The 17,945-nt window shown below is 46.8% G+C and overlaps 1 protein-coding gene across 1 annotated transcript in view; it reads left to right on the forward strand.

The window, feature by feature from the left end:
- NOL6 (nucleolar protein 6) overlaps positions 1–12,459 on the forward strand; it is a 38,763-nt gene extending 26,304 nt beyond the window's left edge. The window contains exons 23-25 of the mRNA XM_067316460.1: positions 1,530–1,727; positions 10,711–10,812; positions 12,061–12,459. Of these exons, the coding sequence (XP_067172561.1) occupies positions 1,530–1,727; positions 10,711–10,812; positions 12,061–12,210 (450 nt within the window). The 3' untranslated portion in view covers positions 12,211–12,459. The remainder of the gene's footprint in view (positions 1–1,529; positions 1,728–10,710; positions 10,813–12,060) is intronic.
- Positions 12,460–17,945: the final 5,486 nt, after the last annotated feature.

The raw sequence follows: 17,945 nt of genomic DNA on the forward strand, positions 1-17,945 counted from the left end.
AAGCGTGGGGCTGGAAGGAGAGAAAAACCTTTCAAATGCAACTTGGAGATGCCTCTTCTCATCATATGTCTAAAGAGATGTGCCAAGGGGAGCTCCAAGTTTTGGTTTTCCTTGCATTTGGGTTGCTGGGGGATGTGCTGCTTCTCACATGGATGCAGAAGTGGGTCTGTGAGCTCCGTTCCTTTGCTCCCAAGGGGATGGAATAAGTCATGGGCTTTGTCAGCCTGGTGGGAAAAGGACTGTGTGTGGACCAAAGCAGGGACTTGGTGCTGGTTGTTGCTGTTCTTGATGTGTTTTCCCCAACTTGGCTATTAACCAGTTCTGTCAACTGGGTTTTCTGCCAGCGCCTTGCTGGGTGGTGTCTGATAGCTCTGTTCATGTCCCCGCGTCACTTATTCCACAGAAATGTACACACAGTTTTAAATTTTCCGTTTTAATACAGCTGTATTCAGAGTGCCAGATCCTGCCTGTCCAAATATTTATGCATCTGGGATTGCTCTCCTCCATTAATGGGGCATGTTCTTGCCCTCTGTTTGCTTGATGGAAGATGCTGTTGTCCTTTGGGGTGATGGCCATTTGGCATACGGAGCTGTCCCATTGTTATGCAGCTCATTGTGTTTCCTATGATGCAGTTTGGCTCCTATTAGCTTCTTGACTCTCCTTTTTTCTTTCTTTTTTTTTTTTTTTGTTCTGGGACTCTGCTCCACTTTGTGTTTATCCTATCTCAGCTTGCCATTTGTCCCTCTCTTGACTACCCACTCCGCCATCTTGCACTCAAAAGAGCTTCCTGGGGTCTGTGGTCAAAGCTGGAGAGGACAACCTTGTCAACCCTGTTTCTCCAGTGACCGTTCCCTAGCCCTGGAGAGTTTGGATTCCTGTTCTGAGTCCCTTGGTGATATATCATAAACAGTGGTTAAGGTTGTGTGTGTGTTTTTTTTTTTTTTTTTTTTTTTTTTTTTCCCCCCCCCCAGGCCTGGGAAAACAAGTGAGGTAAATGTAGCCCTTTTGGCGAGATGTCTGATGTGACTGGAGAGCAGTTCCCCTTTCAAAGGGTTTAGCTTGCTAGAAGGTTGGGTTGCAGCAATGAAGTGTGTCCTTACTGGTGCACTTTGCTGGTCCGGAGAATATTTAGTTTATCCACAAGGAGATAGCTAAAAGGGGAGGCACATCACTCTAGACATTGTTCTGGCTATAACACTTGCACAGGGTGCAGGAGAATGAGGATCACATCCTATTTTGATGTGAGCAGAGCACATGATGGACCAGGATATGTCTCAGCCCAAAATGAATGGGGTGACCAGACAGGGCTGCAACACCCAGTGACTCCACCATAGAGGTATTTTTCCTAGAGACATTTTGTCAAACTTTTGACACCTCACAAAAATTTTGACTTTCACCTGCTGTTTTCTAAGGTGGCAGTGGGGGACAGGAGGGAATAAAATGCAAATAATGACTTAGGAAATCTCTCCCAGCTCTCTTGCCCTCCTGTGTCCTATATTGCAAGTAGCACTGGTCTTTTCTCCCTGCAGATGGTCTTCCGCCCTCCTTTGGATTTCTATGATGTCCTAATCCACCTGAACCCAAACCAGATTCCTCGACATTTGGAGAGTGTGGACCGGCCAGTAAAGTCATTTTCCCGGGGAGTGGTGAAGAACAGTGCTGGAGTGAAGATCCTCTTCCCAGTGGTGGATTATGACCCTGTGCAGTGCTACCTCCAGGAGCTCAGAGTAAGCATGGCCCTTTGGGGAGATGGCAGGGGGTTGACTGCTGTAGTGGGAGTGGTGTTTTGCTGTGCAGATTGTTAGTTGCCTGCCGCTGAAGGACATGAGTGATGATATCTTTGCATATTTTGTATGTAATGGTCATTATTTATGCACATGTACATCTGAAATCACTTTTTCAGCAGAAAATATGGTGAGTGTACTGCCCATTTCATGGAAAAGGAAGCATTGCTGATGTGAGAATTGACCTTAAGCACAAAGTTACTGGGGCTCTTCTGAAGAAGGTGACATTTCAGTGCAAAAGTGTCTCTAGTGTCATTTCTCTCCATTCAATTGACTCTTCCTGGCTTCTTACACCAGCTGGGGTGGATGCTGGAGGAACTGAATCATGGACTAGCTCCCATTCAGGACTGTTCATGGTGTGCTGGAGAGAGATGCTCTGAGGGATGAGAACATCTGATGGTCTTACCTGTGTTTTATGGGATTATGTATGAGGCAGAAACTGCCACAGGCATCCATGGCATGGTCCCAACAGGGCTCCTGCTGTAAGGATCACAGATAAGCCAGAGACTGAATGAACCATAGAAACTGAATATTGGTCACAGAATGGTCTCTCCAAGGCTGGTTACATGCATGGTGGTTGGGGAAGTTGTTATGCTGGTGGTGTGAATAAGTGAAAAACATCAATATCCAAAGTCATCAATTCATTGCCCTTCCATCAGGTGGCCATGGCAAAGTGTCAGCAAACTGGGGGGTGCTAAGTAGGATGCTGGGTGGCAGTGGTGGTCCACACTAGATCTGGACAGCCAATACTTTGCAGATGTGTAGTCTGTGCCTCTTTGGCCCTTCTGAACTTTGCACACAATAGCTGAATAATTATTAATGTGCAGAGCGGTGAGACTGTGACACCCTTCTCCTTTCAAAAACTGGATTGATTTTCAAGTGCTGTCATCTGCTGCCCACAAAAGTGTTGTGAACATTGTCAGAATGTAGAAATTGTAGACTAGTTCTGATGAGAAGGATTCTGTGGAGGTCTCTGGTCCTGGGGCCTACTCAGGGCAGAGCCAACTTTGATATTAGAGCAGGTTGCACAGACCAATCCAGTTGAATGCTGAATATTTCCAAGGATGAAGATTTCCCTTCTCTCTGAGCTCGTGTCCCAGTATTTGAACACTCGCGTTGTGAAACTTATTTTTCCTGCTTTCTAACTGGAGTTTCCCTTGTTCCAGTGTGTTGGTTCCTCAGATCCCTTGTGGCAGTTGGACTATGCTTGTGGCAGCTTGTTTAAAGGCAGAGCCAGAGCTGTTAGTTGTGGAGGCTTTAGTTGTGCTCTTGCAGCTCTTGGCAGGCCCTGCCAGCCCTCCTGGGCAGCACAGCTATTCAGTTGGCTTTCCTCTTGCCCTTCTCCCAGTTAATACACTCTGGAAGGTTTTGTCTGTCTTCCTTTGTGCTTCTCTTTTCTGAAGATTTGGTATCAGCTGCTCTTCAAGCTGAGTAGTTGCTTGCAGTGGGGAAGGAGATACACCTGCAAAAGAAAACAAGGTTTTGGGGAGCGACCTGCTCCCCTCCTAGGCCATGAGTGAGACTTTGTGCTCTGCAGGGTTCAGTGTTCGCTGATCCCCAGGTTGGCCAGAGGTGAACAGTGCTGTCCTTGCCCAACCCTGTACAGCTGTCTGAGCATTTCTCAGCTGCTACTGCCAGGCTTAGCAGTGGGTGGCAGCTGCAAGGAGAAACAGTGAAAAGGGCAGGATCTTGCCTTCTGGTCCAAGAAAAGAATTGCAGAGGTGCCTGAATTAAAACTCCAGGTCAGCCGGGAAGATCCTGGGTCCCTGCAGTTCAAGCTCCCCTTTTACCCTAACCCAGATAGCTTAGGAGGTGGCCAAAGGTAACTTGCAAGGGTTTCTTCCAAGGTTTCCTCACCCTGGGCACAGGGGCAGAGTTAAATCCCAAGCTTCCTGGCAGCCCAGGTTGTGTGCTGATCTCTGCCTAGACCTTGGGAATCAGCTTTGGGTTCAGCAGAGCTGTCAGACTTAGCAAGGTGCAAGTTCAACCCTTCTGTCATGCGTACCAAATTGGGACAGTCCAGGGGGGGTGTGTGTGTGAGGGGGGGGGAAGTGAGAGACAGGGGTGCATTCAAGGGCTCTTTGAGGAAGAACATTGATATCTCACCCAGATTTCCCTGCTGATAGCACTGCTTTTCTATCTCGGAGTCAGGAAGGATGTGGAGGAGAAGAGAAAAGAGGTCCCCATTGCAGAGTGGGAAGTCTGCTGCCTTCAAGAAGGAAGGTGATTGGCAAGTTGGAGGTACTGAAGACATGTTGCAGAGACCTCTGGGAGATCTCTTGGAGTTCAGGATATGCAAGACGGAGGAAGAGAAACACCCTGCACAATACTTTAAAAAGGGAACAGGAAGCAAAGTGAGCAGTGCACTGTGCATCTTTTCTGGTTTCTGGATCTGAGGAGGAACATCAAGATGGGCCTCTCTGTTTTGTTCTTTAAATGATTAGGGTTTGATGTGCCCCCATGAAACCCTGATGAGGAGTCATAGAGCTGGGTAGGAAACAGAGCTTCTTAAGCCTGAAATACCTTGGAAGGGAGGATTAGAGCTGAATGGAGTGTTTTAGCAGCTGCCAAGGCACTGAAGGCATTTGTGTGCATGGAGCCAGGACCACTGTGTCTCCAGAGAGGTCAGAGTGCTCATGAAGACTGGGCAGGAGGTTAACTTCTTACTCAAAGAGGAACTTGAGAATACTGGAAGAGCCAATGGGGAAAGCAGTCTCCTTGGAAGCTGTTGACAGACTTGCCTCAAATCCAGCCATAAATTGAAGCCCTCAATCAGGAAACTCATCAGGGTGTGTTGCAGTTTATAACACTTTTTTATGTTTCCGTTCAACTCTGTGTCCTGAAAGAGATGTGTCAGCAAATGGGTCCAGAAGTGCAAGGTGCAGAGGAGACTTCCCTGGAAAGCAGTTTTAATTATCCTTTAAGCAATTATGACTTAATTGATCTAGTCAATTATGACATCCAAACTGTCTGTGAATTTTTACTGCCCGTTTAATAGAGGTAATAACAGACTTGGAGTATAGTTGGCCTAGCTTACAAATTATAGGTAGTCCTAAATCCATTATACCAGCATCCCGATGAAGAAACAGATAGACAGGAGCAAAGCTCATCTTTTGTTGGAAGCGGCATAGTGTTCCTAAAGAGGGAGTGTGTGTTTGGGCTCTCCTGTTCTTTGACCATGGGTGCTCTGGAGGGAGCAGAGCAGGGGCTGGTCGCAGGTTCCTCAGAAAAGAAAGCTAGGGGATAGAGAGCCTGAAATCTGCCTCAACAGTGCTGGCTGGGGGTTTTCCCCTCCTGTTGAAGGGTCTGAGATAGGTATGACTGTGTTCCTTTTTGGCCATCATGTGGGAGGTATCTTGCAGTACCAGTTCACTTTGCTCTCCTAGCTTCCAGGTCAATAGTAGGCAGATCTGAAGGGGTTGATGAATATCTCTTTCTGAGCAACAGGAGTCGCTTCCCCTTGAAAAGTTACTGAGGTGACAGTTGCACATGAAAGAGTTGCTACCAGCCACCTTTGCTCTCCAGTAACCCAGCTGTGTCCACCTATGTTGGAAGGCATCAAAAGCCAGCTTTGCATTGCTGTGATGCCAGCAAGCAGGCGATGCACAGCTGTAGGTAGAAGCTACCCTGTCAGAAATCATCCAGCTTCATGTCTCAGGATCCTGATGCTGTTGCTTAAAAGCCAGGCCTTCTGCATTGGCAGTGTACTTTGACCTGGCTTTGGTTTGCAGTCTTTTCGATGTCCTTGCATTTTTTACTCTACTGACTTTTGCTCAAAGCAGCATTCAGATCCTCCTTGTTCTGGTGGCTGTGAGCTCTGGAGGTGATCTGAACGCAGCAGGATGTTGGCACCAAAAAGAATTGTGGTGACAATTAAGTGACAGTAGCAAATCTGTACAAGAGATTTTGGATGAGAAGGTGCTTTAACACAGGACTAGCTGGCTTTGACTCAGAGTAATTTGCTATCCCTTAATAGCACTAACCACAGAATTGAGCAATGGGGTTGTAGCTGTTGCTGACAGTGCAGCCATGGTGGTTTTATAACAACAAAGGGAGACACCTGCCATGCAGCAATGCCACAAAATTTTGTTCTCAGTTATGGGTGAAAAAGAAACATCTGTCCTTTTCTGAGCTTGCCATGTGGAAAAAGGGATTTCAATGCCTGGACATACTGACTGAGCTGAAAGGGGCAGGGAGTAGAGTCTTCCCCAGCGTCCCTGGCCGCATAACTAGGAGACCTACTTTGTCCTGTCCAACCTGTTTGCACCCAGAGGATTCCCTGTTCTCAAAGCAAAGGGGTTAGCAAAGCAGAAGCTCTCTGGAGCCAGAGGATTGGTGCATGATTTCCACAGGGAGCCTGATCAGAGGAGAAAATGAAAGTGAAGGAAGTGTTAGGCCCTGACCGCTTTAACTTTTCCTGCTCCAAGGGGATGTGCTGCAGAAGCTAGTCTGATTGAGTTGCTTTGGTGCCTGAGAGGCTCTGGGTAAAGATGAAAGGCTGGTCATGGGATTCAGACAGTGAACTCTTAAATTCCAGAACAGATCTGATGGAAAAGGCATGTTCTGAGAGTTGGTCCGGATGAGAAGGCTTTGCAGACAGATGCTTTGGAGGGAAAGCAGGTGCCAGACTTCCTACAGAGAGGGCTTCCCTGGAGCCTCAGATCTTAACCGAGTGCCTACAAGACCTTTCCAGTGTCTACAGTCCTGAGCATCACAGCAAGCAAACCCTGGATTGGGTCCTGATTGGAATTCTCCAGTGAGACTAAATTAAGTTTTTAAAGAACTCGGCCAAGTCTCCCTTTGAATCTCTCTCGTGACCGTACTGGCTCATTTCCTTTCCTTAAGCGATTGCCATACTCGCTGTTTTTTCCTCAAGAGCTGCAGAACTGGGCGCCTCATCTGCAGTTCTGCGCTGTTTGCTAGAGATGTGGTATGTGAAGGATCACTTAGCCCAGCTGTTATTCCAGGGTGGTTTGGGTATCCTTTGGAGTTCAAGGGAAGATCTTTCTGCCTGCGTCAAGCAAGTCTTATGGATGAATTTGTTGTGTCCATCTGTGTGCATTCAGGAACTCACAAAGCCAGAAGACTCTGGCCTCCTCCAAAAAGTCTAGATGCAGGGAAAGTCAAATTCAGCTGCCTGAGCGCTCTCAGTCTGCATGTCTACATGACACTGTTTTAAGACTTAATGTTTCTTATCAGGTCTTTGGTCTCACTGAGTCCCTGGATATGCATCTCTCTCTTTCACTGGTATTTAACTGTCTCTGGTTGTGCATGTCTGTTGAAGAGCTCATGGCAAAGGAGCTGCCCACCTTCCTTGTACAGGGGAGATTTTTCTGTGTGGATGAACAAGACTATTTTCTGCCTTACTGTAAACATCCTTTTCACTAGCGTGGTGGTTTGCATTTCTTGTTCCCTCACACAAGACCTATCTGGGAGATTTACAGCCCTCCTCCTTCTTCCTTCCACAGTGTAGGAATGTATGTCTTGCTACTACATGTTAAGAAGGAATTAATAGTTGGTATTAAACGTTCTCAGTCTTGTAAAACATATAAGCTGTGGTTATGGGACATAACTGGCGGAGTCTTTTCAGGTCAGACTGCTCCCTTCCTGTTTTAACTGACAGGCCTAACTCCTCTTATGGCATCTTTCTGACAGGCAGAGACAAACTCAAAAAGATCTGTGGGCTTTCCTAGTACAGAAAGGAAACCTTCCTGTCTGGATCTATGCCCTTGGAGGGGCAGAAGTGGCAGGAAATTCCCCGCTCTTACAGCTGCAGAGCAGCTATGTGACTTTTAACACAGTGCCCTTGGGTCAGGGGGTGGATGCACACACGTGTGGATATGCACATGGGCGTGCATGTACATATCGAGGCATGCTGCCCCTCGTGCTCCTTGGATGAGCTCAAAGGCACTTGTTAATTTTATTCCTGGTGGTAATGCCTTCCTACAGGCCTGCTTTGAATCTCTCCTATAGGAAGTCACCAAAACTTTTTGCATTGAGTGAGCTGGTGGATTGGTGGGCAAGGCATATTTTCTAATGCAGCAGGAGAGCATTAGTGCTTTTTTTAAATTTATTAAATTTATTTATTTTTTTTTTCTTGCCATACCACTTTGCTGCTGGGAACCCCCAGAAGGAGGATGTGCATGCTGCTCTGATGAGGCACTAGGAAGTGGAAGAGTTTGAGTGGTTTGCAATATCTTTCAACAGGTGAATCCCAAAGGCAGCACCTGGGTTTCTTTTCTCTTTTAAAAACCCTCTGATACAGAGGCAACCCTGGCCTGGTTTTCTTAGCAGTGCTCCTTGCTCTGTCTGTTGTGTAACCTGTGAGCATCAGGGCCATGTTTGCAGTAGGATGGCAAGGACTGTAAAGTGTTAACAACATACATAGTTGTTTGTGGGAAGTAAGTAGCTGTAGTTATTTTAATAGAGTTTTATACAGGCAGATCCCTCATGAGAGCACTTAAGAAGCTCTAAGCACTGAGCAAATGTTGATTGATGCATTTACCACTTGAACTGCCATAGTACCAGGAAGAGTTGCTAGGTGCAATTTGGGTGCAGAGACCTCCCCTGCCCCAGACAGCTCCTATTCTACCAGCAGATGTGATGCAAGGAGCCCAGTCTCCAGGTCTAAGTAGGAGCAGTGAGAAAATGGGTGGGTGAATGGTTAGGGGGAAAAAAAAACCTAGAAACCAAACCACAATAATGTAGTTGCTTAACTAGCAAGCACTTATCTCATTGCAAAATCCATGCTTTAGTCTGAACTGCTTAATCCAGTAATTCCATTTTAGATCAGGGTATTGTTTTACTCAAACACCTTTCTCCATCCCTCTGGTCCTACCAGGCTTTCTCCGGGCCTTTAGGACTGGACCGTGACAAAAAACAGGGTGACTGAGAAGGGATTAGGGGTTCAAATGTGTTCCCCACCTTTCCTCCCTTTTCTTTTAAACTTTCCCTTGAGGAAGGTGTTTGCAGGTCCAGGCAAGCCCGTTGACACTGGCCATAGAGAATGGGATGTGGAAAGGGAGACGAACTGTGTTTGCTTTTACTCTCCAAGCCTCTGTACAAACAGAAGTGTGGTGACTAATATATCAGTCCCTTTTAATGCTGCAGTTTCCCAGGAGCTGAATGTGCATCTCTGCAGCTCAGAGTAGCTGGCCTGAAGCTCCGTCACGTGCACTGCAAGTACAGAAGCCTGCCCTTTGCAGGGTTTTTGAACTGGGTGCCATCTACCTATCTGCCCTCTGCTCCCTGTTGTCTAGTTTAAAGGTGCTGGGTATTGGATAGAACAGCGGGTTTTTTGGGGAAATGAGCTGAGTCTATGAGGGCTGCTTTCCTGCAAATGCTCCTGGCTCCTCTCCAGCAAGATATGCCTGTAAAAATATCTTTCTTGTAGAGAGCATCATGTTGCCCTGGAGACTTCACCCCATAAATAATAGGGCATTTTCAGGTTCTCCCATGCTCTGGTTCCCTTTGTGAGTGATCGCTCCCATTTGCTTCAGAAAATTGTGCGCTGGTGGCCAGCATACCCTGTGCTTTGCCCTTCACTGAGTTTTCCCTCCCTCCTGCTGTTTGCCTTTCGGCAAAAGGAGGAATTTTCCATGTTGACTGAGCTCTGAGCTTTGTTGGTTGGTCTCAGCTGAGAAACAGCAGGGCAGGTTGCCTCTTTCTCAATGTATTTTTAGTCAGTTGTTTCCAAGATAGTTTGAGATAATGTTCTGACCAGCCTGGCCCCTATGAAGATCCTGTGGGGTGGGATGAGCTGGCAGGTCTCAGGACCTTCCCAGCTTGCTGGCCTGATCATGTTGCCCTCCATGCTGCATCAAGTTCAGACTCATAAATCTGGCTCTGAAGGTTACAGACAACGCTGCCCCTCCCTACTTATCGGCTCTTGGCGCTTCAAATGCCACCCCACCCTTTCGGATGGCTGGTAATACCAACCCAATCCACCTTTTCCTCCTACCACTGCCTCTTACTGTTTCCAGGCCAGCCCTTGCCCATAAAAGACCCTTTCCAATTAGTTTGCCCTAGATGCTGATTTTCATGCATGTCCTCATGAAAACCTCATGATGCAATATTGCCAATAGGGACTTAATTCTCTTTATCTTTAAGAGTGTTGCAGAGGTACAGCTGAGGAAATTAAGGCAATGCAATCACCATAATGCTTTTGGCCATCAGGAGAAGGATGAAAAGGCAGCAGCTTCTCAGCTGTCTTGGTCAGCTGCATCTGGGATGCATGCCTCCAGGTGCCAGCCCTATTGGGTGCTGATCTGTCAGGCCAAACTGTCCGGTTTGAAGTTGCTCACATGCAGTGTTGTTTACTTTTGTTGCAGTGCTCATCCCCTGCATCCTTGCTGGGCTGGGAATCCAGCTCATGTGTGCTTGGGGGAAAACAGACTGGGATTTAGTCATCTCTTTTTGCAGCTCTCTTTTGGAGCTCTCCTGCCTGGCAGCTGCCAAAGGAGGCTGCTCACTGATAACAGCTGCTGAAAAACTGGAGCAGGGAGAGCAGATTCCTGAAAAACCTCCACTATGATTTCATTGATTTGTACCACGCAAGGCTCTAGGGGGTCCAACTTCCTAGAGCTGAATGCCAACTTCTGGCTGCTCTTGCAGGCCTGTGGAAGGTAGTGGCTCATGTTTCTGCTCTCTGGGACAGCAAGAGGTAGTCAGCAATTAGGCCTGCATACAAAACTTAGTGGCTTTTCACTGCCTCCATCAAGGCTGGTAGACCAGAAACAGTAGAAAGCACCCAAGACTTGTCCATGGGCTGCCAGTTCTTGTTCCTTGTTGGGAATCCAGTGGAAGCATTGCAAGTTTGGTCCTGGTTTGTGTGGAGCTATTGTGTGTCACTGTGTAAGGGTACCTAATCAGAGAAGAGATCTGGATCTAGGATGTTTCATGTGACGCCTGTTTTTGTTCTCCCCAGGATGCCTTCAGTGATCTTGCCTTGTTCTTTTATGACAAGTATGGTGGGGAAGTGATTGCAGTTTTGTGGAAACCTTTGAGCTTTCAGCCTCAGCCATTTAAGGTGAGTTCTTGACTCTGCTTTAAACTTCATGTTGCCTTTAGTACCCTAAATGGTTAGAAGGCTGTTTTCAGCATTGTAATTGCTTTATCTGACTCATCAACCCAAAAGCTCTTTGAGAAGTTGAGCTAATACTTCTGTCCCTGTCTTAGAGGGGGTGAAACTGGGGCAGGGATGTGGCCATGGTTCCTTAGTCATCAGCAGAGCTGAAAAGAGAACTTGTATCCCTAGATGAGCCCCAGTACCTGATTGTTAGGTCAAAACAGACCTTCCTCTTCCAGGTGCTCTTCTCTGGTGCCTTTTTGGGAGATGGGGGATGCACTGTTTGCCAAAGATGATTGGTATGTGTAGCAGGCTGTCTCTGCTTCTCATGGGCTAGGTGTCTCTTACCCAGAAATACCCAACCTGTAAGAAGCTGGGGTGGCAGCCCCAGGTTTGTAGTGCCCCAGTCCTGTTGATATACGGAGATGTTTTCCAGCTGCAGTATATGGGTTGGTGAAATCTAGAGGGTGGTTAAGGTAGCTCTGAGGCATGCCAGAGTGATTCATGCTGCTTTCTATGAAGGAAAGACGCAAAGAAACTGGTGACTCATGACTCAGAGTTGACAGTCCAGGCTCTTCTGCTGTCAGTCTCCCTCTGGGTGACTTATCTCTTCTCTCTTTGTGGCCAGAGGCATTGGCCAATTCAGCCTGGCTGCTGTTGTGAAACGTGGTTATTCACAGCAGTGAAACAAGAGAAGTAGATGCTTGGATCTGATCTGATCTTGGCCTGCTTAAACATGAGTATTTTACCCTGATAGAGCCAAGGATCTTTCCCACCTCGATGTCTTCACACTTGACAACAGATCAGAGCCTAGGTGGTTAATCATTCTGGGATACCGGGCCTTTTGAACACCGTGTCTGCTCTGCTTAGCAGGCTCCTCCATGCTCCCATGCCTGCCAGTGTGCTGTTCTCCAGTTTCTACCATGCTCCTGTATGAGGCAATTGTGTTTCTCTTCTTCCCTTACACTCTTTGGACTGTGGCTGCGGTATAAACCATGTAAAGAGCCGAAATAACCACTCTTGCAGCATTTTATTACTTCTAATAATGATAGATGATGGTGAAGAGAAGTGAAGCTGAAAAAATCAAGTATAGTGCTGTGAGAGGGTTGGATGTGTTGAGGCAGGAGAGCAGTTACTTCTCTTACTTGGGGCTTGCAAAGCAAATCTGAGCAGGTGTTCCCATTTGCACAACTTGTGTGTGTCTTACAGGTCTCCAGCATGAAAGGAAGGATGGTGACGACTCTGAACAACGAGCTGGTCTGTGTTCCCAATGTGGAGGCGATTCTGGAGGACTTTGAAGTTTTGGGAGAGGGTCTGGTCAAAAGAGTGGAAGCTCGTACTGAGAAATGGACCATCTAAGGCCCCTGAGAGGTGTCAGAGGGACCTGTTTGGAAGCAGAGTGTTTGTTCACTCCAGAACTCTTCCTTTTTACAAATCGGTCCTAGGAAAGGCTTTAGGTATTTTAAATTCCAAACTGTACCTCTTGCTCTATTTATCTTTATATGCCTTCTTCAGAGAAGTACTGTTGTTCTTGAGAAAGGATCTATTACTGTTTTTAAGAATAAAAATACCTTTTTTATTTTGGAGAAAATATAAAGATGGCATGAAGCATTTGAAAGTTCTCCTGTTTGTCACAGGAAACAAGGTTGTGTTCATGGGGAAAATGTTAAGCCCTGAAAACTCTGGCTGGGGTGGGTGTTGAGAAGCTCTTTTCTAGTTAAATAGAGAGATGTATTCGGTGTTATTCTAAGGGCCCACAAAACCAAAGAGATGCTGAGCCATCCAAAAATGACCAGATTGTTCCCCTATATTTAGCACTGGTAAGACCACATTTGGGGTGCTGTGTCCAGTTTTGGGCTCCCCAGTACAATAGAGATATGGACATCCTAGCACAAGTCCAGTATAGGGCCACAATGATGACGAAGAGCTTGGAGCATCTGACATATGAGGAGAAGCTGAGTCTACTGGGATCATTTAGCCTGAAAAAGGGAAGGCTCAGGGGCAATCTTACCAATGTGTATAAATACCTGACTGGGGATAGTAAAGAAGTTGGAGCCAGACTCTTCTCAGTGGTACCAAATGACAGGATGTGAGGAACAAATTGAAATACAGGAAATTCCAGTTAAAGGAAAAGCGTTTTTACTGTGATGGTGATCAAATAATGGTACAGATTGCCCAGAGAGGTTGTGGAGTCTCCATCCTTGGAGATGTTCAAAACTTGACTAGATGAGGTCCTGGGCAGCCTGCTCTAGGTGACCTCGCTTTGAACAGGGGGCTGTGCCAGATGATCTCTAGATGTCCCTTCCAACCTCAGATGTTCTGTGATTCAGTGATACTTGTCTTATCTGAAATGAGTATGGGGACTCCTGTTGGGGAAAGAGAGAGAAAGCCTCATCCTACACTTTTGAGCGAGGCAGAACACCTTTTCTAACAGCAAAATGCAAATGAATCACGTGCAATAAAGGAAACTGGGACTTGATGACAGCAGATATTACTGAAACCAAAAATAGACAGAGCTTGGTTGGAAAGGCAAGTGGATATTTAGGCTGTTTGATAACCGTAGACAGTCATTGCTTGATAAAGGAACATTCTGGGTAGGAGGTTAAATCTGTTGCTTCAAGATCTGCTGGTCTTTCCTTTCTCCTCCCGGCGGAGGAGATTCGCACCTTTCTCTGAAGCAATTGGAAGCGGACTGTGGCAGAGATGGGGTATTGGTTTGATGCTGCATAGTCATTCATGCCCGTTGACGCAGAGTTTGGAGGCACAGTGTGCCCTATGGGATTCATATGCAAGTGTGTAATACGCACAGCCCCAAATGGAAACGTGCATGGTGTGTTAAAATCATGAGAAATGCTTTTTCCCTTTTTTCTGTGCCAGTGGCTGAGAAAGGCTGTGGGCGAAATGTTTTGCCATGGCATGCTGCCCATCTATTGCATGCAAGAGCTTTTTAATACAACTGAACTGAAAAAATGTAAAACACTTAGTGGGCAAAACACATATCAAACCTGAGAATAAAACATCATACTCTGTTGCTGCCATGACTCCTTTAGCATAAGAAGATGCTGACGGGCCCATTACTAAATGAGATGCAGGCAGTGATTTCAACAGGTTTTAGAAGCAGTTAATTAGGGATTAATTTTTTACAGCTTCTCTTTGTTCTGATTTATCATCCTTGAGATGATGGAATCACCCAGCCCGCCTTCAGCAAAGGCTGTAATTGTCCTGGGTAGTCAGATTAGTTCTGCTTTTCCTGTCAATCTGCAGAAGCTGCCTTCACTCTGGAGGTGCAGTTTGATGTTGGGGACCTGCCTACAAAACTTTTGGACAGCACTCGAGCTGCAGCACTGGCTGCTTGTGCCAGAGCTCGGCCTGTTTCCTCCACGTCCCGTCCTGCCCTTGTTTTTCCTCTTGTTGTGTATTTTGGATGTAAATGGTTTTAGGTTGGGGCGTACTCTTCGCTGAGTATATCCTTGCTCTTCCCTAAGGCAGGAGGTGTGTGCTGAAGCCTGTGTTGTTAACTCACAGGGTTAGGCAGAGCTGATCTAACCCTGTTGTTGCACCAGGGGTACTCGGAGTTCCTGTGTGCAGACGGCTTCCCTGCTCCCCCTTCCCGGGACTTGGCAGGGCTGTCACGGGAGCGGGTACCATGGGGCTCTGCCCCATGCTGGCTTATTCGCTGCCAGGGAATATTTAAAGAGAGACGAACTCTGTTCTTGCAGCCAAGTGGTGTCATACTCCTTCCTGCTCTGTCCTCTCTAGGCCAGCTCCTGCACAGCGTAGCTTGTGGGATACACCAAGGATATGCCCTGCAGGGTAACACTGCAGCATCTCTGCTTTTACCTGCTTGTGTTACATTGTCAGCTATCTTATTACTAGTCCATTTCCTTTATGCTTTTAAAAAGATGATAAACTCCATGCAGCTTGAAGCTATCATGCATTGGATCCCCTCTCTGCTCCTCTCTATTCCTTCAGCCTCCTGCCATATTCTTCCTCCTCCTTGTTCTTGGGTAAAAACACTACCATTTGCAGTGTGCAGCAAATGGCCAGGCAGCCTCCAGGTCTTTTATGGTGTAATAGCCTTGTACAAAAATAACTATGCCAAGATAACTGTTGATAAATGAACTCGCTGGTAGCCAAACCCTCGTACAAGTACTAACCTGCTACTGTTTCACAAACTTATGCCACCATGATCAACAGCCAGATGTGAACTTAAGTCAGGTCTGTGCTGCAGATGCTTGTCAGGTAAATGTCCATTTTGGTGACTGATACTGGTTTAGCAGCAAAGGCCCTGAAATAGATGCATTTAGACCAGCAAAACACAACTGCTCTCCCAGCTTACATCACTCTGGGGGGTACAGCTATGCCAGTGAAAGCTACCCAAGTCACATGTTATTCCAGCTGTGCTTACAATGCTCTTCATGCTGCCAGGCCTTGGTCCTGCCACGTGTGGAGTGATAGAGCATGAAACTTGGCACTGATATTAACTACTCTCATCAGTCATGGGCTGTTCCCAGCACTGCTGCACTGCAGCAGAAGCATCAGTTGATCCATGGTACCTGAGTCCTTGTTTAGAGGAGGAGTAAAGTCCTCAATGCCCCAAATTCCTCAGCATGCAAATACCTTTTTTAAAGCACAGTTGAGCCATTCTGGAAATTTGTTTGCATGGCCAAACATTACGAATGTTCTGGACCATGATTTATCATCTGCTAAAGCCAGACCCTGGCTCTCAGTGTGCCTGCTACAGGTGGACAAAAGCTCCTTGAAATTCAGCTGGAAAGCCGGGGTTAAATCAGAGCAGTTAGGAGGCCATTGCTCGTGAAAGAGAGGTGCTGGTAACTTTGTTGTGCTGCCACAAGTCGCTTTGACCTATCATGTAGAAAGCCCTGTGCGAGAAGTGAGCAGGGCAGAACTGCAACGTTCAGATGATGCCCACCCCCTGCAACACCAGAGCTGCGGCCTCCTCTCGGTCTGGCCTGGTTGGCACGCTCACTGACAGCTGGATTTTTGTAAACTGATAGGAGACCTTTGAAGCTGTTTATGGAGAGTCTCTGATGCATGCTGGGTGAGCACAGAGGGGGAGATGTTACCAAACATGCAGCTGGGCTGGAATGAGGATGTCTTGTTAGTGAGTGGATGGGTTACAGCAGACCTTTCTAAAAGCTGCTGTGTCTTCCTAAGCCTTTATCTCAGCCATCCTTTGGGCAGCTTTCTTTTAAAGGGGTCAGCTTGTGTTTTGCAAGGATGTTTTGTGAAGAAGCAGTTGCTGGAAGACACATGGTGTTGCATCTGAAAAGGGGATGATAGATTGAGCCTTTCTCCTTACCCCAGACACTTGCTGTTCTCTGCGGGCCTTTGAGAGGTTGAAAGGCAATCACCAGGTTTATGAAACAAAATTTAGGAAACAAGTTTATGGAAAAAAACTAGGAGCAAGGAGGATGATTTAAAGGATGTAGGGATGATCAGAACAATTCAAATGTTTTGGGGTTTTCCTGCCCTTTGAACTGTTCAGCTATTTCTTCTTTGTTGATTTGGAAAGCCAAGATCTTTTCAGGGATGCTTTGGGTGTCTCAGGCTGTCTAGTTTGAGGTTGACTCCCTGAAAGCACCAAGCACTTGTCTCCTTCAAATAAAGGCTCTTATAAGGAGCATTTTGCTTGGGCACCCAAAATCACTGGTCATTTTTGAAAACCCTTAGCCTAAATTTCCATGGCTGGCTGGGGAAGGAGGGGTTGTTCATTTTTTGGCGCAGGAAGGAAATAGTCTCCCCTAGTTTACTGGTAAAATATATATGTCCTCCCAGTTGTATTCCCACAGTGGCCTTGCTGCTTGGCTCTGGTTGGCTTGTTTGTCAGGGTTTCTGTTATCAGGAAAATGCTCTGAACCTAAAGCAATTTTTCCTGGCCGAGATGGTTGCTTTCTGGAAGTGTTGATAATGATGTGTGGCTCTGACGAGTGACAGCTTTTGAAGCACGTGGGTCTCCCCAGGAAGGCAGTGCAACTGCCTTGCAAGGGGTGAGTCAGGGCACTTAGCAAATGGGGACACACTGCAGGGAAGAAAAAATCGAAAGGTCAGCAGGGAATTGAAAAATGGGAGAAAAATGGCCCAGAAAGAAAAATTCCCCTGCTTTTGGGTTCCATTAAAGAGGTTTTATTGAAAAAAACAGAAGTAGGAAAATGTTCCTCTGGTTCCATGTATGGGCTGCTTTTCTCTGTCCAGGTTAAACCAAGTGATCTCAGATCTGCACCAGAGAATAATGGTTATGGATCAAGATAAAAATGACACTGAAGATTTGCAAATCAGTAGTAAGATCTCTTGGTAAGCACAGGCTCAGAGGGATCTCTAACTGCTGCTGTTTTGTATTCATTTATCTAATTTGGGTTTGAAAGAGAAAGCCACGGTTGTGACCCACCTGAGTGAAAGATCAGGAAAACACATGTCCCTTGTTGTTTCTGTGAATATTAAAACATTGGGAACTGTGGTGTTCGGGAGAAAAACTACAGTGGTGGCTTTGCTGGGCGCTGAGTTTACAGCTCACTGGCTCTTCCCTACCAGCAAACGTGCAGTGTCCAAGCTCAGTTTTGCTGAGGGGTGACCTGCTTCATGTTTAATGCAGGGCAAGAGCTTGATTGTGGGCTGGAGCTGCTGCCAAAGGATTTAGCCTTGTGCCTCTACATGTCTGGAGACCTCAGTGATGTTACAGGACAAGGAATAGGGGACATCTTACTGCTGGTGGGCAGCCAGCTCCGTAGTGACACCAGGGAACAGCCAACCCTGCCCTGGAGCCCTCCCAAACTAGGCACACGGTGAAGTGAGGGAGATGGTGCTGGCTTTTCTCCATCCAGCAGGATCAGGGCTTGCAGGGCAGGACAGGCCCAGGACAAGAGGTGGCCTATAAAGCAGGGCTGAGCCAGCTCTCAGTGTTAACGTCTTTTTGATGGAGATTAACTTATCTAAAGGCTCAGCCAGGTGGAATAATCGGTAACTGAATCCCATGCTCCTTCCTGCGCCAACTTGGGGCTGCAGAAGGGTAACACTCCTTCTGAGGCCAGGAGAGAGCTTGCAGGTGGTGGCGGTAGGCCTATGGCCTGATCTCT

Source organism: Apteryx mantelli, chromosome Z (genome assembly GCF_036417845.1).
Source record: "Apteryx mantelli isolate bAptMan1 chromosome Z, bAptMan1.hap1, whole genome shotgun sequence".
Classification (NCBI taxonomy): Eukaryota; Metazoa; Chordata; class Aves; order Apterygiformes; family Apterygidae; genus Apteryx; species Apteryx mantelli.